Raw genomic sequence first — 23,098 nt, 5'->3', positions numbered from 1 at the left:
ACATTGAATTCAAAACAAAATAGGTCCTATGCATAATTCTTCTAAACCGAACGATTCCAAAGTTACGGAGGCAGTACAGTATAATTGGTAAAAAGAAAGGCCTAACCCCGTCATCCAAAATAAAAGCTTTCCTCCAACACCAAATTGTTCTATATGGTCCACATATTGTTCAGTACAAAGTTACACCATTTGGAGTGTTGGTTTTGGGGGGAGGGGGAGGGGAGAAGTCGGTAAATTAGTAGGTTTTTCATCAATATTTCTAAATGTAAGCGGTTTAGCATGACCAATAGTCTATACAAAAATGTTCTACATCTACATTAAATTTGAAACGAAAATGGTCCTAAGCATAATTGTTCTAACATCAACGGTTCCTGTGTTACGGATGGCATAAAGTGGTTTTCCATATTTTTTACATTTTTTGGGCAAATTATAATACTACTTAGGATAACAGAATTGCAGTGGCGGCTCTTGGCTTTAGGGACAGGGTCGGCAAGGTTTTGTCTCCAAAGGCTTCAATTTCATAGGAGATCTTTGGTTTTAGTTTTTTTTATTTTTTTGTTTTTTTTTTGTTTTTTTCCTATAAATTTAGAAACTATACCTGTTTATAAATTAACTCTAGTCTATGTTGTTTCGAAGTAGCAAAATGGGTTATAATGTATGTAATTGTAAAATTTATTATTGTTTTGGAGGGATTTTAAAAGTTTTTTTCTATCGACATTTGAGACAAGTTTGACATTCTCTCCTGTTTCATGGTGTTTCGACAATACGTTTTGACTCTTTTCAGACAAGAGAAATCCCGTTCATTTGAGACAGAATTTGCCCACATTTGAGCACAATAATTTATTAATTTCGGGAACAGTTTGTTGTACCTAATGAATTGCAGTATATAAAATTATACATAGTCTGTAACTTATCCCACCTTCCGAAAATATTTGGATCAGAATATAAAACTGTTAATTCATTTTCTTATTTTATTTGATTAAAAAATGATGGATAATTTTTAATGAACTTGTCTAATAGATATTTTGAAAATTCTTTGGCGTAACTTTTAAATTTTGAATAGTCAAAGAGGTCAATGACTTATAACAGTGAGTAAATAATAGTTTTGCCTGGTGCAATTGTTTTAACTTTTGTCCGGAGACCATACAATTCACTGGACATCAAGACAGCCCCGTCATAAATTTGCCTTACCAATTTATTTTTGATATCAAAAAATTTAATCTATCCTTTCAATTAAAACACCAAAAATATATTCTGTCTTATGGCTTCTACTCACGTCTGAAAACCTAACAACCTCTCATAAATTTAGACGTAACGCGTATCGAAGAACAATTATTGATACTTGTGAATGACATGTTACCTCTATCAGTAGTTTCGTCTACTTCTACCGAAAAGGATCAAAATGTAACTACTAATTGATTCTTTCATTCTGTGCTGTTTTAGGTAAGCCGGTATATTCTTCGAGTCAGAAAATAAATTAGAAAATTTAAGATCGTATTTGTTAAACAATTTTATTTGTTCTCTATAATTAACTTGATTTAACGAATGTTTCGATACATCCTGTCCCCTAAATGGTAATTCCTAACAACTTAAAAGAATTACAATATCAATAATAATATTAATAATTAAACGACGTAAAACTACTTACCTATTTCATAATTATCCCGGGCGCGCCAGCAAGGCAATACGTGGCTACGTACGTGCCTTTCTGCCGTTTGCAGATCACCGCTCGGCCTCGGCAGAGGTACCCGCTGCCGTACTTGCCATTCAAATAAGTACGGAGAATGTATAATTGGTTGCCTATCGGCTAATATTCCATAGCTTCTTATTATATAGCAAATCCTCGATCTGGGGACGGCATGCCGTGCCGGGCTTTATTGGCGAGGAACAGCAAAGTGGGCGACGCCTGGTGGCGAAATTGAAAAGCATCAACTCAAGGAAAACATTGACTTTGCCATTAACTTGTGTACATATTTGCGGTCAGTTTATGTTGTAATTAACAATAATTTCGACTTAAAAAATCTATTGCAGTGTTCCTCAGTATTCATTCCTATTATACTTTACGTAATGACCTAAATTAACCAATGCCAAATCACACATTTTGTTAATTTAACGTTTGTATTAAACGTAGTATTTTTTAATGTTTAAGCGACTGCAAAATTAAATAAATGAATAAAATGTAGTATATATTCTGTACATAGAATGTACATTGTAATGAAAAATATCCCGACCACTTCGTAATTTCCAGAACACAATTATTATACAATAAATTCACCCACTTAGTTTCCAAGTTTCCAGTTTTTATTTAATTCAATTAAAAACAAAATTAGAAATCCTAAGATAGATTAATAATTTTTAGAACGCTGTGTGATTATCGGGGGCCAGATTTTTTTATGAAAAAAAGGTATACCCTATTCCACGAACATACGATTGTTTTGGATTACTTCGACAACGAATATTTTACTGTGCAAAATAAGAAGAACGAAAGTAAATTGCAAATTACATTGTTGTTTATTGTTCTTATGTTGCACAGTAAAATATTCGTTGTCGAAGTAATCCAAAACAGGCGTATATTCGTGAAATGGCCCATAAAAACAAATCAGTAGTTAGCATCAAATTTTAATGAATGCATACAGATTAAACATAATTTTGAGTCGTCTTTAACTTATAAGATGTCTTAGTTGCAAAACTTAGTGGTTACTTTGGCAAAACACTCCTGTAAATTATTTTAATTTAACGTTTTAGAACTGTGAATTCAAATGACAAAATTAATTGTTTTCCTAGCGTTGTCGTCCATCTTTGAAATTTTGAGCGCCCTCTGTTGGAATTTAATTTTGCGAATAATAAGAATTCACACAATCGCAATCGGGTGCGGGTGCATGGCTATAGGATCATTAATTTGAAAAGTCTCTTACGCACAGCGCACAGGGATCACTTAACTAACGTATCGGGATAGAAGTCTTTTAAAAACAATGAATAAAATTTAGTCTGTATTATCTCACAGATATATTTTTTATTTCACAGAAACGAATATCATCAACTCCGATTAAATTAAATATTTAAAAAATCTATAATGTGCCGACTCTGCCGAGCCGCCACTGCAGAATTGTGTTTTCTAAATATATTTTGCTATTTCAATGGCCGCCGGCCGGTGGTATTAGGGCTTCCAATCCCGCAGCCCGAGTTCAATCTCGGTATTTGCGGGACTACCAATTTTCAATCCCACGGGATCTCGGTATTTGCGAGATACCGCATATTGAAAATAGTCATATTATACAATTAATTGCCTCCACATTTATTTAAGTATTACTATTAGTATGTGATCAATCAAATTACACCGTTATTCTTACAGCCTTATTATTTAAGAAAATCGATGTAATATTATTGTTGCTAGACAGGTAAAGGTCATTTTATACCAGTTGGTAACAATTATACGGTGTTTTTTTTTCTTAAAGTTCGGAACACCCTGTGTAATATTCTGGCATATACAGTGTGTCAATTTTAAAACTTATAATGGGCTATATCTCACGAACAAAAGCTGATATCGAAAAATGCTTGAAACCGTTTCTAGGATAGTAAGGGGGAACTAAAATGACATGAAAGAGAACTCACCCCCATCAACCCCCTAGGCCCCACCCATCACAACCAAAAAAGTTTAAATTGCAAACCCCTACTTGTGATACATCATTGAAAAGGCTATAAAAAATGCTATTCAATGGTATAAATAATAATTATACAGGGTGAAGCAATAATTGTGAAATTTTGGCTTAAATGAAAAATTTAATAAGGTTTTGTTGAATTATAAATTTATTAAAAATGTCAATTAAGTAAATATTAATGTGAATTCCGTTGTTTGGTAAACAATAATATAGCCTATTTTCAAATTCTGCACGAAATTTAGCAAATGTTCTAGTAATAGGGCGACATGCTTGAGTAATTCTTTCTCGCAATTCCCCAAGTGAAGCAAGTTGAGTTTTTATAAACAACTGATTTAGGGTAACCCCATAGAAAAAAGTAATATACTATCCTACTATAAAAAGTACTATCCAATGGTATAAATAATAATTATACAGGGTGTTAATATCAGCTGGCTTACTATGACTTTTGTATATGTAATGCTATCTCCCGGACTATTATTTTAAATGGTAAGTGTCCGCTCGTACTTTTTTTTGTTAACTAAAACTTAATTTGCCATTTTTGCCTTAAATCAGTTGTTTATAAACTTAACTTGCGTCACTTGGAAAATTGCGAGAAATAATTACTCAAGCATGTCGTCCTATTACTAGAAAAACATTTGTCAAATTTCGTGCAGAATTTGAAAATAGACTGTATTATTGTTTACAAAACAACGGAACCTACTTTGAACATTTACTTAATTGACATTTTTATCAAATTTGTAGTTGAACAAAACCTCATTAAATTTTTCATTTAAGCCAAAGTTTCACAATTATTGCTTCACCCTGTATAATTATTATTTATACCATTGGATAGAATTTTTTGTAGCCTTTTCAATGATGTATCACAAGTAGGGGTTTGCAATTTAAACTATTTTGGTTGTGGTGGGTGGGGCCTAGGGGGTTGATAGGGGTGAGTTCTCTTTCATGTCATTTTAGTTCCCCCTTACTATCCTAAAAACGGTTTCAAGCAGTTTTCGTTTTCAGCTTTTGTTCGTGAGATATAGCCATTGTAAGTTTTAAAATTGACACACTGTATAAATATTTAAATTACTACTGATTTATCAAGCGTCATTTGACTAAGAGAATAAAAGCAATGATGACGAAGAGGCTGATCAAGTAAAAAACGTCAAATGTAGGGGTTACGTCATGGAGTTCCGATCTTGATCTTACATTGCAACAGGAGTTAGAGTTAACTTTATCGTCATCATGTAATGACTTTGCCTGTCCCCATATCAAGCTAATTCACTTGAGTCCACTATAAAAAAATAAATGAGAAAATATCTTACATATACCTACATTATAAAGCCTTAAAAGGCTAAAGAGCCCCCGACAAGTGTGGATGCTCATCCAAGAACTCTTGGGGTAACCTCAAATTTCCCAATCCTGCATTCAACCAAGGTATGATCCAGTATTTTCGAGGTTTTCTGTTCTTTTTATTTTTCATCATTGTTGCTACAACAGCAACATTTAGTAACAACAATGTTTTCTTTACTCCTGTTGACATCCTTTAACCTTTGTATTTTTATAAATAGTATAATAATTATATTGTTTATTTAAGTTTACATCAGTATTTATATACAATAAAATAACCTCAAATATTAAAATATTTCTTCTGTTGGCAACAATGAAAGTCGTATCTAAAATTGCATAGAAATAGCTCCGATGTAAAAAGGTCATGCTAGGCAAGATATATGCCATGCAAGACGGACTTGCATAGCGTGAGACTTGCATAGACTCGATGTAAAGTCCCTTTTAGCAAAAAATTGTTACCAATATAAGGAGCCGATAGTACTTCGCTATGTAACGTCACTACTTGAACACACTCATCGCGGGTCAAATTCCTTGTAGCGCGTTCCATTTCCACCAAATAACAAAAAAAAACTACGGACTTAATTGAAACTTTAAATAATAAATCTACTCATTGTCACAACAAACCAGACACTTTTTGACGTCAACCATTTTACAATTAAATTGTTAATTTCTCGTAGCCTACTTTAGGCTTGTTTATTAAACTTAGCAGAAAATGAGGATTTATTGAAGAAAAACACCGCTAGTTTTTACCGTACCTAACTTTTTTATTATCCAACATAAGCAAATTAATCAAAAAAGATAATGTTAATAAAGCCTAAGGCTACAATTGAATTTTAATTTAAATATTTTTTATATGCTAAAATATTCCGCAGGGTGTTCCGAACTTTAATAAAAAAACACACTATGATTGTTACACCCGGTATAAAAATGACCTTTACCTGTATTGGGATCGTGCAAGTTCGGAAAAGCGACACCTGGTTTCTACGCTCTGCAACTTTATTCGCACTTTTAATTATATTGGCCAATCATATGGTCCTGGTTGCTGGATAATTGTCAAGGCCATAGTCCAAAAAAATAATAAGAAGAAAAAATAAGATTCAGGTTATGTTATTAAAACGTAAACAATTGTATGTAGTAAATAAAATGAGTTATTAAAATGCAGTACTGCAAGCAAAATACAATTAATTAAATTTACCTTTATATAATAATTGCATATATCAATATTGTGGAGCAATATATAATTTTTCTTCTTCAATGACAGAAGGTATGAAATATACGTGAATTTGACAATTTCAATTGATAATATGAATTATTTAAGAAAGTTGCAATATTTCTCCGCTATTCGCGCACGATAGTTTCTCGTGTACCCTCCAAGTACTTGCAACACCGCGAATAGCAACAATAATATTACATCGATTTAATTAAATAATACGGCTGTAACATACTAAAAAAAACCACTCAAATCGGACAACAGGTTTAGGAAATTCGAGACATCTAACGTGTATAATTCATCGAGTGAGTCGATTATTTTGCTCTCAAGTGTAGTTTACTTTACTTATTTAGTTGCTATATTACTTAGCTATAGGTTACTATTATTTAGCTAAAGTATTCAAGTGAAATTGTTTGCGAAAGAAACACAACATATCTAACTGTCGTCTGTCAAACTACTGCGTATTTTAGAGGCAATAACCCAGCAGAAGAAAATGCCCTTTCGGCTTCCACACTTGTCGGGGGCTTTTTAGCCTTTAAGGCTTTATAATGTAGGTAAATGTAAGATTTCCGAAATGATTTAACCCGTGTGGGATGCGGGCCGCTAAAAAGAATACACCCAGGTCGTAAGAGGCGAACGCAGGAGCAGCTGACCGCTGTCCTTACTCAGCATTCCATCTCGTCCCATACCCATTTATTTACCAAGAACCTATCTCAGCCACACCCCGAGTGTCGGATGAGTCCTCTTGACCGTGTTTGAGTGGAAGAGGTCCTTTTTGCGCGGGGGGTGTGTGGCATATACATGTCGCGCACCCTACACACAAACTGCGTAACTTGCGCCTCTCCCCATTCACACACTCCTAATTTCCTCAGGGTAGCGGGTAGAGACTCGTCTATAAACCCAATAGGTGATAGTCCTACTTCAGGTATGCGACCCTGCCCACGCGAGCCTTGGTATATCTACTAAGTCCAAACAGTAGATACCATTGTCCTTTCCTACTAACCCTGTTTAAACAAATTTCCTTATTAGCACTCCCAACCAAAGGGGAAGGCAACGGTAAACCACCCCTTTATTTCACCCACGAAAGTTCATGATATGAGCAATAGCTGCGAGGCCTCGGATAATGAGCTTCGCGATCCGGATGGCACCCGGCGCATCTTCTCGTCCGGGGTGGAATGTGTGAAATCAGTTACCGGGCATGTAGACGTGACTCATCAGGCTTTACATGCGAAATGTGCTACTGGTGAAAAACAAAAACTTAATAACCGCAAACCATACAACATAGCTACATGGAATGTCCGTGGCCTTTTACAACCGGGCAAACAAGCTATTCTGGAGAAGGAACTGGAACGAACCAATATCTCTGTGGCCGGGCTCTCTGAACTTCACTTCCGTAACGAGGGGCACTACATAACTAATTTGGGACATTTCATGTGCTTTTCCGGCAACACTAACAAAAGTATCAATGGTGTTGGCTTTTGGGTTTCAAAATCTCTTTCTCCTTATATACTGGGATATCAAGCTATCAGTGATCGTATAATTTCCTTAAAACTAAATGGATCTCCCTCTATTGTCCATTTGATTCAGGTCTATGCGCCTACCTCAACTGCTGATGATGATACAACTGAATCTTTTTTCAACGAACTGGAATCATATCTGCAAAATATCCCAAATAAAGAAATCGCTATCATCATGGGTGATTTAAACTCAAAAATCGGTGTTACTATGGCTGACGAACATATACGAAATATTGTGGGTAGATATGGAATAGGTGAACGTAATTCAAGGGGAGACCGCCTTATCCAGTTCTGCGTTGACAATGACTTGACAATAATGAACTCTATGTATAAGCACCACCCCAGAAGATTGTACACCTGGATCTCACCTAACGGACGACACCGAAATCAAATCGATTACACAATGATTAAACATCGCTGGAAAACATCTATTAGCCAATGTAAAACACGACCTAGCGCTGACTGCGGCTCTGACCACCAACTTCTTGTTGCAACGCTAAAGCAAAAATTCAAGGCATGTGCTAGGATCCGAAATAAGAGGATATCAAAAATAAAAGATACACAACAATTTAAAAGCCAATGTAATGAAAGATTCGAAAATATTTTACCAACTATCGCCACTCATGATTCCGAAAAGATTTGGTTATCTTTTAAAAATACCTTGATACAGACCTTGGCTGACTGCGAGGCACAGTCTAATGCCGTCTCAACCGGACCAAAAAAAGTGTGGATGTCTGCAGATACTTTTGACCTCGTTGAAGAACGTAGAAAACTTAAAATTGCTGGAATCGAGAACCCTCTCAGGAATTCCCAGTACCGACAGCTATCTAGAGCTATTCAGGCTGCTTGTAGACGACACAAAAACAAGCATATAGAGAAAATCTGCAGAGAAATTCAACTACATGCCGACACAAATAACACCAAAGAACTCTTTGATAAAGTCAGACTGCTCACACGTAAATTCAAGCAGAAATCTTGGTCTATCAAAGATGATGAAGGTAATGTACAGACGGATTTGGACAAGGTTATTGATGTTTGGAGGGCGTATTGTAAGTCTTTATACGCCAATACGGACCAGATGCCAGCGGACACCCCGTTTGTACCTGACTGCCAGACCTCCACTTTCCATTCTCCTTTAACAGAGACACACCACACTAATTTTGAATCTGAACCTGACATACTTTTTTCCGAGGTGGAAGTCGCTTTAAAAAGACTTAAGTTAAACAAAGCAGCAGGATATGATCTCATTACTGCAGACGTCTTGAAGCATCTTCCGGAATGTGGAGTGAAAATATTACATCGATTGTGTAATGAAATATGGCACACAGGCATCTGGCCTGAGGATTGGAGAAAGACCATAATCATACTTCTTCATAAGAAAGGTTCAACAAATAATTGTAACAACTACAGGCTATTAGCTCTAATATATCACACGCCAGTAAGGTGATCCTCTACATACTGCAACGGCGTCTAGAAAACTTCATAAGTTGGCAAATAGAACCTGAGCAGGCTGGATTTGTAAAGGGCAGAGGTACTAGAGAACAAATCCTTAATGTAAGAAACATCATAGAAAAAGCCAGAGAATACCAGATCCCGATATTTATATTAGTCCTGTCGCCAGGGGGGGGGGGTAAAACGGCCTCCTTAATTCAGATGGACTTACCCAAGATTTTTTTATATATTTGGGTAATTTTTTGGGTAACAGTTGATCCGGATGTCGATAAGATTGTTATAGACAAAGAACTTGAGGAATTACATAACAGTGATTTCTCGCAAAACAAAACATCTTTTTGTATTTTTTGTGTCATTCTAGGCAAAAAATGCTCTGACAATTTTTTTGGTAGGATGCATAGTTTTCGAGATAACCACGGTTAAACTTTCAAAAAATCGAAAAATTGCAATTTTTAAGCCCGAATAACTTTTGATTAAAAAATAAACTAGCAATTCTGCTTACCGCATTTGAAAGTTTAAGTCAAATTATATCGGTTTTGATTATTTGCATTGCTAAAAATTTATTATTTTATTGTTAAACAAAGCTATAAAAACCTAGTGCGCGAGTGATGTTTTCAATGATTTCTCATTTAAAATCGAACGAGTAGGTAGAGTAGCTACAAGTGCAAGCGAGGCAATTTCTACGTAGCATGCGTTAAAACGCATGTATTAGGCACGGAAACACTATGTGTTTATAGCTTTGTTTACCAATAAAAAAATTAATTTTTAGCAATGCAAATAATCAAAATCGATATAATTTGACTTAAACTTTCAAATGCGGTAAGCAGAATTGCTACTTTATTTTTTAATCAAAAGTTATTCGGGTTCAAAAATTGCAATTTTTAGATTTTTTGAAAGTTCAACCGCGGTTATCTCGAAAACTATGCATTCTACGAAAAAACTTGTAGGAATATTTTTTGCTTAAAATGACCCAAAAAATACAAAAAGATGTTTTGTTTTGCGAGAAATCGCTGTTATGTAATTCCTCAAGTTCTTTGTCTATAACAATCTTATCGACATCCGGATCAACTGTTACCCAAAAAATTCGTATTCTACGGGTCAAAATATATAAAAAAAAACTTGGGTAAGTCCATGTGAATTCAGGGGGCCGTTGTACCCCCCCTGGCGACAGGACTATATGTTTCGTCGATTATACAAAGGCCTTTGATAATGTTAGATGGGACAAACTATGGAACATATTGACGACAATGGGTGTACCTAAACACTTGACTCACCTTATTAGCAAACTGTACCAAGATAACCTGGCATATATTCGAATGGACGGATACCTGTCTGACAAATGCACTTTGTAGAAGGGAGTACGTCAAGGATGCGTTTTATCTCCCTTATTATTTAACATCTATTCGGAGTTCATAATGCGCAGAGTCTTGGATGGTTGGGAGGGAGGAGTAAACCTAGGTGGTGTTAAGATATCTAACTTGCGTTTCGCAGACGACACTACACTTCTAGCCTCTACTCCAGAAGAAATTATTGAATTATTAAAAAAACTCGAGGTAGAAAGTGCTAAATTTGGACTCATGGTTAACTACAACAAAACCAAAATCATGGTTATTGATCGCCAACAACAGTTTCCTGAAACCCAAACTATTGCGGGATGCGAGGTAGTCTCATCTATGATATATCTTGGAGCTCTAGTTAACAACACAGGCAGTTGTGAACCCGAAATTAGAAGACGCATTCAACTAGCAAGAGCAGCAATGAGTGAACTAAACGGGGTCTGGCGTGATCGTCACATTACTATGACAAACAAAAAGAGACTCGTTTCAACTCTAGTCTTTTCCATATTTTACTATGCATGCGAGACATGGACAGTCAAAGAATCAGATAGACGACGTATAGACGCCTTTGAAATGTGGACATGGAGACGCCTGCTTCGAATTCCATGGACGGCTCGCCGTACAAATGTCTCGGTTCTGGATGAAATTAAACCGGATCAGCGTCTCTCCAGTACCGTTTACTCTAGAATTTTAAAGTTCTTTGGTCATATCCATCGGAGTGATCACAAAATGGAGCGGTTGGTGGTCCAAGGAAGGCCTCAGACTCAACGCCAACGCGGAAGACCTCCACAGCGATGGGCGGACATTACTAAAAAGCTTCTCAACAAACAGTATACTGAGACAATACATGTAACTGATGACCGCGACCAATGGAGAAATATTATCAATCAAACTGTCCGAGCTGCTGAAGCCCAATTATGAACCACAACACATCTACTAAGATGTTAATGACTATGATGATGAAATGTAAGATATTTTCTCATTTATTTTTTTATAATGGACTCAAGTGTATTAGCTCGATATGGGGACGGGCAGAGTCATTACATGGTGACGATAAAGTTAACTCTAACTCCTGTTGCAATGTAAGATCAAGATCGGAACTCAATGACGGAACCCCTACATTTAACGTGTTTTACTTGCTCAGCCTCTTCGTCATCATTGCTCTCATTCTCTTCGTCAAATGACGCGTGATAAATCAGTAGTGCAGTCACATTTCTATGTTGTTGTAAAATACGTCGGAGCAAAGACAAAGCTAATTCTGAAGCTAACGTTGAATGAATATCTTCCAGTTTCTTGACCATAAATTTAAGCGTAGCTTAACTAGTAATGAGATTGGCATCTTGACGGTAAAGGAGTTCGACCGAAAGTTTTATCGGCTTCAAGATATTTTTTAGATTTACTAAAGCATCAAAATTCACAAAAATCACCGGGAGATCACGTTGGCGAGAGGTCGAATATACGCTTTTTTTAAGTCCCGCAAATCCAGCGCCTGTAATCCCGCATCATGCGGGATTGGAAAATGACGCGGGATCCCGCAATACCGATATCTCGGTATTCCGGGATTATAAGCCCTAGGTGGTATGTTATGTTACTGATAAGCCCTTGAAGGAACTTCAACCTCACCACCTTCAAGAGGCTTCTACAGGCCTGGGTCATATAAATCTCTGGTACGAAGAAACCCACTCTGAACTTTCTATGGACAATGTCGTATGAATACCTTTCCAACAGTAAAATTTTCGTTTCAAATTTATTGTAGAACATTTTTGTACAGAATATTGTTCATGCTAAACCGCTTAGGTTTAGAAATATTGACGAAAAACGTTAAAAACTACTAATTTACGGACATCTTCCCCCCCCCCCCAAACCTGACGCTCAAAGTGGTATAACTTTTTACTGGACAATATGTGGACCATGTAGAACAATAATTTGGTGTTGGAGGAAAACTTTTATTTTGTATGACGGAGTTAGGCCTTTTCTTAGGCCTAATTATACTATACTACCACCGTAACTTTAGAACCGTTAGTTTTAGGACGATTATACATAGGACCATTTTTGTTGAAAATTCAGTGTTGAAAATTTTTATATTCCCTCCAAAAATATGAATTATTCCTACAACCTAGATAACATATTTTCTATATTTAGTGCTGAAGCTATCGAAATCTATGAAGCTTTGACGTATGTAAGTCAGTCTACAATCGATTCTGCAATAATTATATCGGACTCCCTGTCTGTTTTAAATTCCTTGGCTTTGACTAAGTACCCAAGTTACTCCTCCAATTATATCATATATTATATGCAATCAAAAAACGCTTTTTGCAACTACAAAAAGTTAATGGTAGGGGAGCACAAGCGGGGATTTTTGCAGTTACTTTAGCGCGTCTGATTATCATATGGGGAGAAACCTGGTACCCTGCAGATGTACCTCTATCATATATTGGCTCTTAACACAGGGGAGTTCGTTAAGGGGGGCCCGAAAAAAAATCTATCCCTAAAAAACTAAAATATTGTCAGATTTAGATAAGGCAAGTTAAGTACATGCAAAAGAGTGTATATTTTAAAAATCTGACGATTTGAGCCGGGCGTAAGGAAATGGGTGAGTCCCAAAGTTTCACAAGAAAAAAGCGAATATTTCGCGAAATGAATGACAGATCGAAAAACTAAGAAATATGTGCTCAATATTTTTTAAAAATCTATCGAATGATACCAAAGACGACTTCCCACGGAGAGGGGTGGGGGGTACATTTAATATTTTAAATACGAATCCCGCGATATTTCGCGAAATGAACATCAGATCGAAAAAGTGTAAAATACACTTACAGTAAAATCCTTTATAAGAGGTATTTAAAATCCCTAAAAAGGGCTACATCACAATCACATAACTGGTTTTCGACCTCTTATAAAGGACTTTACTGTTTTTTGTATTACATATTTCCTTGTGAAATTTTAAAATACACTTATTCAATATTTTTGAAAAATCTATCGAATGGCACCAAACACGACCCCCACGGAGGTGGGGTGGGGGGTTACTTTAAAATCTTAAATAGGAGCCCCCATATTTTATTGCAGATTTGGATTCCTTACGAAAAAATAGGTCTTTTATTCGAAACACTTTTTCGAATTATGGATAGACTGCTTTTCAGCCAACACAGTTGTTAGATTCGTCCAATGACAGTAAGCATACCTTCATCCAGTGCATCGACTGAAAGAAGTTTCAGTACTTATGGTTTTATCCACTCCTCTAAAAGAAGCCGTCTTACTAGTGAACTTACGGTGATAAGGTAACTTTTATTGCTCACAATTTAAAATTGTTAGACGTAGACCAATCCATGACTGAGCTGGCGACTAGTGGAAAACAAAATCCCACAACTCATCAGTACATTGAAATGTAGAATGTAGATGACCAGGATGAGCTAATGATAGAAATAGATTCTGAATCTGAGGCCTCATCTTTTTCTGATTAGCTCACTACATCCAGTATTTGCTGTTAAGAAAATTTCATTTTTTTTTGTCAAATAGATTTTGTTTCACTGTTGTTTCGTCTCATAATTTTGTATATAATTTAATGATTTTTAATACCCTATTTCATCTTAAACAATATCCATAAAGCGCGTCATAAGGTTTATTCTCAGAAAATTCTCCATATCGAGAATATTCTCGGGAATATTCTCCGATTTTTTATTCTCGAGAATTTTCCAACACTAGACACAACTTTAAATTATTATGTTTAATGTCAAATCGAGAGGTGATTGGGTTCTCGTAAATTGTAGCACAAAACTGTATTAAGCTGTGTAGTGTAGAACAGGGGCTCTCAAACTTTTTGAGTCATGTAGCACCTACAGTTCTTTTTATTATTTTTGGTACCACCTATATTTTTAGATCGTATTATCAAGACTTACTAAGCACTACTATTTTAATTTTTTTTGTGTCTTGTGTACCACCGCAAAGAATGAGATGTATGTACCACAGATTGAGAACCGCTGGTGTAGAATATATAAAACACACTGGAAAAATTAAAAATTTAATTTGAAATTAATACAAAATGAATAACTTTTAAGTAAACCAGTGTGGAATTTAATATGTTAATACAATTCAAAATATACATTTTTAAACGCTATTACTTTGTATTTAGATTTAGTGAAATTCTGGGCCATGATTCTAATTCAAATTTCGACTGAAAATAAGTCACTTTCAATATGGCGACGTTGAAATGCGACTGTGCGAGCCTTGTGGATTTTAGTTGAACTAACGAAATGACGTCACAAAATAGCGACTATCGAAATTAATAGCGACTCCAAAAAAGTGGTTGATATTATAATTTCGAGTCGAAATTATTGTGACAGATATGAATGAATGGCCGAAAGCGAGGTTAGGTTTAGTTTAGGAGATGCGTTTTGTTTGTTTCTTGCAAGGAAAACTAAAGCAAAAGGTATTAATATGGCTGAGTTTTATGGAAATTTGCTGGTTTTGGAGGAATTAGATAGAATAGTATTAAATTAGAAATATAATAAATAGAATAATTATTGAGAATTTCCACAATGTGAATTATCAACTCAATGAAAGATGTAAGGTAATAATCTGGGAAAATTAGTATAAAACAAGGAAAATTATGTACCAGCTATTTTATTGCTGAACATACTGGAATCAAATCTTAAGATTTCGTATATTAGTAATATAGCTATGCAAAGTCTGCAGAAAGTGTGCTATTTGGTTTATAAACAAATTAGCGCTCCTAAATCTTTTTTTCAATTATTGCTCTATAACTCAGAAGATTTTAACGTTAAACCAAAAACACTCACATAAAAATTCAATGTTATTTAATTCTGCACATAGATATTTTTTTTCCGATTTCAGTCGGCGGAAATTTTCCTCGGAAAATTCGGGGTTTCCAAACAAAATCTTTAATTCTCAACTGAAATTAGTAAAAAACAAAAAATAGTAATTATTTATCAATAAATAAATAATTTGGTGACATAAATCTTGTTTGTTATTAGTGTCTTGAGAATTTGTATGTACAAAGAGGACCGGAATAAAAAGGTAATGGTTCAAAGATTGAAATCCTGTTGTTTATAACTCTGTCACAAATACTGGTCTTTGACCAGTCGTACCTGGAACCACTCCTCGCAATTAAATTTTTTTTCTTCGAAAAGGACAGAAACCGTGCCCTTTTGAACAGCGTTAACTTAATGTAATTTAATCTAATATTTTCTGAGGGGTTCTATTTGTTTATAAGCCAAAAAATTGTTTCTTTATAACATTCCTGAGACCGCTCAAATAGTCCAATTTCAATTCTGTAAAGTATGTTGAATAGGTATATAGTGCTTTTATATAGGTATGAAAATCATAGTTAATCTGGTGTATAATCTTTCTAGTTATTATTTCAACCAAAATTTTTTAATTAACAATTTAATTATTGCTAAACTATTGGTTAGATTGTCGCCGGCCTCCTGATATACAGTGCGGTGGAATAAGTGTTTCCCCTCTGTTAACTTATGTATACTTATATAACTGTATACTACAGCATCAACGTTTCGAACTTTATGCAATCCCTCTTCAGGTGACAGACATAACTTTGATTTTTTTTAAATGGGAAAGTACATCATGCGAGACCTCATCTAAAAGCTTTTAAAATACTGATTACAAAAATGTATAATACTTTACTCCTATTTGAGAGCGTAGGCGCAAAATTTCGGTCGAAATATTTTAAAATGCACTTATTTTTTTTTCGAATTCTGAGAAAACGAATAAGTATTTTTGAAAAATTTAAACGCATAATGAAAGATTAGATTATTACGAAGGGGTGAAACAAAATTTTATTTTGAATGATATATTTGAAATTAAATATTAGACTAAATTTTCTCTTTTTTTTTATGCCTGTGACATATTAAAATAAACATTATAGAAGTTCTTAGGGACTCTTTACTCTCGATAATGCCGTGATATTTCATTCTGCGTTTAAATTTTTCAAAAATACTTATTAGTTCTCTCAGGATTCGAAAAAAATGAATGTATTTAAAAATAATTCGACCAAAATTTTGTGCCTACTCTCTCAAATAGGAGTAGAGTATTATACATTTTTGAAATCAGTATTTTGAGGGCTTTTAAATGAGGTGTCACATGAAGTACTTTCCCATTTAAAAAAAATCAAAGTTATGGCTGTCACCTGAAGAGGGATCGCGTAAAATTCAAAACGTTGATGCTATAATATACCATAGTTAGTTTAAAAATCGACCTGTCCGAGCGTTTTGCTTATATTCTTAAAATAAACAAGTTAACAGGGGGGGGGGGTAACACTTATTCCACCGCACTGTATAATCTACTATAAAAAAATCTTTCATGTCATCAATTTATTTAATTATTGAAAAATAATTACTTCCCTAAAATTTTAATTGAAAATTGCAGATTTTTTTGGAAAAACTCGGATTTTCCGATTAAGATTTTCGTTGAAGGAAATCGGAAAAAAATAACTTTGTGCAGAACTAAATTACGGTGAATTTTTATTTGAGTGTTTTTGGTTTAAAGAAAAAATCTTAGGAGTTACAGAGCACCAATTGAAAAAAAAAAAGATTTAGGAGTCCTAATTTATTTATAAATAAAATAACACACTTTCTGCGGACTTGTCATACCCCATATTACTAATATATGCAATCTTAAGATTCGATTTTAGCAATAGAATAGCTGGTAAATAACTTATCCCAAAAATGGCATTTTTTCGATAATTTTCTCAGACTATCAACAAATGTTTCGCTGGTTGCGTAGCCAATATATCCAATAAACTGAAGCGCAACCCAAATTCTGAGCAGTGTCAACATGATAACGTTGTGTGTGTGTGTGCTTGTTTTTGGCTTGGATGCAAGTCCATTTGCCACAGATTTTTTTTATGTCATAATTATCAAGATAATTATGTACGATAATAAAATAAATTCATATTATAAACATTTATAAATATATATTATTACTTTTGAGAAAACTAATTAGCAGATTTAATATGTTCATATCAGTGGTACAGACAACATTATGGATATGGTAGGGTGGTAAATAATTCTTTTGAATAAGTGATTGTATTAGAATTTTTGTATTTAAGTTATAATTATTGCAATTAAAAAATATATGATTTAAGTCTCCGAAAGACCCACAGCTACATAATGCATTTTGTGTTATACCTAATTTGGATAAGTGAGCAGGAAATTTGCCATGGTTTGTTTTAATACGAAATAAGCAGGCGGAAAATAATTTAGAGTGTGTGTGCATTAATTTAAAATAAGAAGAACCTGGCAATTTTGGATGAATACTAAAGTATGGGTTGAATGATGAATTTGCTAGATTAATATATTGATTTTCCCATTGCGACTGGATGTTAAATTGTATAATATTTTTGTTATCTCTTTCAGTAATTATATTACAGAATTCTCCCTCTGTAATTGCAAGTTTAGCCAATTGATCAGCTTTTTCATTACCCATTATCCCTATATGTCCTTTTACCCAAACAAAAGTTACATCAATATTTTGAAGGTATCTTTTAATGTCGCATAATATTGGACATTTTAGCGTCTCGAATTTGGTACTTTGAATAGACATCAATGAAGATTGAGAATCTGACATAATAACTGCTTTTTCAATATTTTTTGATATTAACCAACTTATGGCTTTTTGAATAGCAAATAATTCTGCAGTGTATATACTGCTATGTTTTGGGAGCTGATACAATAATGATTGGTTGGCGGTTTGAATAAAAACGGCACAACCGACGCCATCTACCGTCCTAGATCCATCAGTGTAAAGAGTAGTTATGTCTTTATCTTTCATTAGGACGACTTAGTTTAGTTGGCCTACCATCATTTAATATAGTTAATTTAGTCTCTTCGATTGCATCTGACAACTTGTTCCCTTGTGTACTGTTTAGTGCGGATCCCCAATTGGTGTGATGGGCATTGAAATCACCACATATCAATGCATCACCATGTAGTTGTGAAAATATTGATAACCAATCATTTGTAGTAGCCTTTACGTTAGGAGGTTTGTAAATACAAACCAGAGAAATTTTGAAAGTATTAAGTTTTATTCCGCAAAGTTCAATATCACTGTTATAATTTTTTATTAAATTTAACTCCGAAAAACATAAGTTGTCTTTAATAAGTATACCAACCCCTCCGTAACCATCTTGTCTATCCACATGAACAAAATTAAATCCACTAAGAGAAAAAGTTCTTTTCTTGGATAACCAAGTCTCATTTAAAATAATTATATCAAATGATAAGCTAGAAGAATTTAAGAAATATTGTAAGTTAGCTTTATTTTTAATAATTGAGTTACAATTCCATTGAAGTATATGTAACATTTTAACTATAGTTATCGTCTTCGCTATCACTAATTGATATTGAGTTTAATATGTATTTTACTTCGTTTTGTGTTTCATAAAACAATTGTTTATTTGGTACCGTCATTTCAAATTTTTTGAAAATATTTTCAAAGATTTTGGGTATTTTCTCTAAAATTCCTAGTTGAAGTTTTTCTTTATATTGTTGAAATTCGTCTCTATAAGGATTGGGTAAAATGGTTTTAGAAGTAGATGGTCGGGTAATTGCTTTAGGTGTGAAAGTACGTGCATTTTTAACTTCTATGGGTGAGTTAGCTTTACGCTTTTTAGGAAAATGATGTACTGGCTTAGGTACCCAATTTTTAGCAGATGAATTACTATCCTCATTATGTTGAAGAGAAGGAAAATTTTCTTGATTGTTCAATAAATCGTATCTATTATTAAGTACTATTTTAGAATAAGTTGGATTTTTTTCTATTGTTTCTGCTTCTTTGAAGGTTATATTTTTTTCTGACATTATTTTTTTAATATTGTGTCGAGTTTGATATTTTGGACACTTTTTTGAAATAGATTGATGTCCAGTTTTATTACAATGAATGCAGAATTCTACATTATTACATTGAAAATTCTCGTCACTATGCTCTTGGCTGCATCTCTTACATTTAAAGTTTGTACTCCTGCAGTACTTTGCCGTGTGTCCAAATCTAAAGCATTTGAAACACTGAACTACCGGATAAATATACGGCTCTACCGTAAAACGAACCAAATTAATTTTTACTGTTTGTGGTAGGCTGTTTCCTAAAAAGTTAACTATAATCATTTGCCTAGGAACTAACTGTACTTCTTTATCTGAATCAATAATTTTGCGCTTCATTCTCTTTACTTCAACAACTTTCATGTCGCTTTCAATGTGTTCTAATAGATATTTTTCGTCAAAGAATGTATCCACTTGGCGTATAATGGCTCTTTTGTTGTTGAAAAAAAGAGGAATGTACGCTATTAATTTATTTGAATTTATTATTTCATGACCAATAATTGAATTAGCAACATTAAAACTTTTAAAAATAATTTTAACTTTGTCCTTCCCTACATTTTTAATATCTAAAACGTCATTTTTAAATGTATTATTATTAAAAAGATAGAAACCCATTTTTACCGCTGACAAATGGTTTGTTTTTTCTTTTGGTTCTACAGTAACATAATAGGGACCAATATCATTTTCTGAATATTTGTTATCCAAATTATATTTACCTATGTCATTTTCCTCAATAATCATATCATCTGGGGGTTTATTACCCCCATCAGATGTAACGCTCATTGGAAAATAAATATATTAAAATCTCTTACCTTTATACAGTTTGTTAAAACTATAATCTAAATATACAACCTTAATCGTAAAAGTAATTACACTAAAAACTTATCACTAATTGCTATGCGGAGCAGGTATTCGATATGTTTACTGTTCAGAGATCCGAACTAGAATGATGATAACGTTAATATCCCCAGTTGTAACTAATTTCGAAATGAATAAGAATCGCTATAAATTGCGACCATCATGGCAGACTCGAAATTAAATTGTGACATCGAAATGAATTAGAATCAGGCCCCTGTTATCTGTGACGGCAAAACGAAGTGATTCACGAACCACTGTGTCCAGTCTGAACACAGATTTACATTGGGAAAAAAAAGTGTACCAGTTTTTATGATGCGAAGTGTACCACAAAATTCTTTTAAATTTTTTTGGATACCACTAAACTGAATACCTATCTAGCTAGGTAATCTAATTAACTACAAATATGCAGGATTTTGGCTGTGTTTTTCTGTATTGTGTACCACCACAGAACTTAAAAATAGAAATGAATCTCAATAAAACAAAACTTATGATACCTAATAAATGAAGATGAAAAAAAAAGAAAGGAATACAAACATAACAGTAAAAGAACACATAATAGAACAATTATCTACATTTGAATATTTGGGAAATATAATAACAGATGATGGGAAAACAGACAATAAGTAATAATCTGAAGAAGGCTACTAACATGTATTACTCATTAAATAAAACAATTTTCTCATTAGGGATTATGAGAAAGAAGAAGTGTACCACCACCACCACAAATAATGATATGTACCACTTGTGGTACATGTACCACAGATTGAGAACCCCTACACTAAGGTACTTAACTACAGTTCTCTCTCTCTATAACGATATGCAAGGGACCGAGAATTTTCATCTTTAGAAGGAGAGATTGTTATACAGAGAGAGACAAAATTCATTATTGTAATAATAATACTGTACTAAATAACCTATATTAATTTAAAATAGGTTAACTTTTAATAATATGTAAAGTACTGCAACTGGGAGTACTTTACGCTTTTTCGAAAACATGTTGACTGTTCACAGATTGAGATAGAAATACAACCGCGATACATAAACGCGCATGGTTATCAGTTATTTCTTGAAAAGTGAGGTTATCGACTATTGAATGCTCAAAAAGTGATCGATATCTGTATAGAGAAAGAATTAATACATTGTTCTTATGACAAACCAAAAAACGTTTAGTATTTTCATCGTTATGTAATAGAGGAAATATCCTTATATAGGGAATCCTTATAAAGAGACTACTGTATAATACTAAATATTTTGTAACTTACCTTCAGCTTTTAGATTTTCTACAAATGGGTTAAGTTTATCTCCATGTTGTTCTATATCAGAATTTGTGGAACAATTCTTTAAGTCTACAGAATCATTTGTATCATGTGTACTTTGTCTATTGGATTCCTCCTGAACTTCACATTTAAAACCATTTAAAAGAGCATCGGCCAAATCATTATACTCTATTTCTATTTTAAACGTTTCTTCGCTAATAAATTTATTTCCATGTTGTTCTATTTCAGCATTTGTGGAACAATTCTCTAACTTTTCAGAATCATTTGTATCATGTGTATTTTGCCTATTAGAGTCCTCCTGAACTTCACATTTAAAACCATTTAAAAGAGCATCGTCCAAATCATTATACTCTATTTCTATTTTAAACGTTTCCTCGCCAATTTCTTGTTTTACTTCCATTCTTATTCCAATGATAATTTTTACACTCAAAAAGTAAAAAATCAGTCACGTTTCTTTATAAGAAAACACGAAAACAGAAAACATGCAGAAAACAGCGACATTTCATTTGACATTTAGTTAGTTATGGAGTCCGAGAAGTTAGCTACGGATATAATGAACACGAGAGGGCAGTGTTGCCATGTTCTTAGAATAAATCGGGAAGAGAGCGTGAGGACACTGAATTCGCGGTGTGCAAGTACTTGAAAGGGAAACGAGAAACGACCGTGCGCGAGTCGCGGAGAAATATTGCAACTATCTTAAATAATTCATATTGTCAAATTGACGTATATTTCATACCTTCTGTCATTGAAGCAGAAAAAATATATATTGCTCCACAATATTGATATGATATGCAATTATTATATAAAGGTAAATTTAATTAATTGTATTTTGCTTGCAGTACTGCATTTTAATAACTAATTTTATTTACTACATACAATTGTTTAAATTTTCATAACATAACCTGAATCTTATTGAAGTTATACTTCTTTACGGGCGTAATGACGGTGAAATTTTATATGGGAAAACCTAGCGACCGGGCGCATGCGCATTATAACTTTGTTCTGATTGGATGTTCAAATGACATGACAAAAATTATCCAATATGGCAGCTGTGGCACAGCTGTGGGACTGTGTTTGGTTATAATAGGTTTGTTCCAACACGACTGAGAACCGTACATGTAACGATCACCGTCCTGCGCAGTACCATGGAACGTATTATTTCGTTCCCATGGAACCCATGGAACGTTAATTATCTAGTAACGAAACGGTAATCTGACGGTTCTTGGTCGTGTTGGAACAAACCTAATGTATGCTTGTTGCGTTTTAAAATTTGTAGGAAGAGAAACAACAAACAAAAAGTTAGTTAATGGTTATACTGCCTTTTTAAATAGTTTTCATATTATATTTTTGGACTTATTTACATAGAAGAGATGATTGTTGCATGCCAATGTGAAAGCTCATCAAACTGTGCCTAGTATGAGTGCCGCAGATCTCGCTTATTCAAAGCTAAAGAATCTTTCACTGGTAAGTGTTTTATAAATAGTTGATCAAATTTTGTTATGATATTTGAACATAGCCACTTTGCACGACGCAAGTGATTGCGAAATTTATTAGTCGTTATACGGGCTCCGATACCTACCTTGAACCTACCAAAATACATAAGTAGTATG

General features: G+C 33.9%; 1 protein-coding gene across 3 annotated transcripts in view; it reads right to left on the bottom strand.

The window, feature by feature from the left end:
* Window positions 1-22,029, bottom strand: part of LOC126891876 (zinc finger protein 271-like) — a 57,912-nt gene extending 35,883 nt beyond the window's left edge. The window contains exon 1 of one of the 3 annotated variants that reach the window (XM_050661214.1): window positions 21,474-22,029. In XM_050661214.1, coding sequence (XP_050517171.1) covers window positions 21,474-21,888 — 415 coding nt within the window. In that variant the 5' untranslated portion in view covers window positions 21,889-22,029. The remainder of the gene's footprint in view (window positions 1-21,473) is intronic. The other 2 variants (XM_050661213.1, XM_050661212.1) reach the window with 2 other exon arrangements.
* Window positions 22,030-23,098: the final 1,069 nt, after the last annotated feature.

This window comes from Diabrotica virgifera, chromosome 9 (genome assembly GCF_917563875.1).
Source record: "Diabrotica virgifera virgifera chromosome 9, PGI_DIABVI_V3a".
Classification (NCBI taxonomy): Eukaryota; Metazoa; Arthropoda; class Insecta; order Coleoptera; family Chrysomelidae; genus Diabrotica; species Diabrotica virgifera.
The sequence above is the reverse complement of the archived record's forward strand: the minus strand, read 5'-3'. Positions and strand labels throughout refer to the sequence as shown.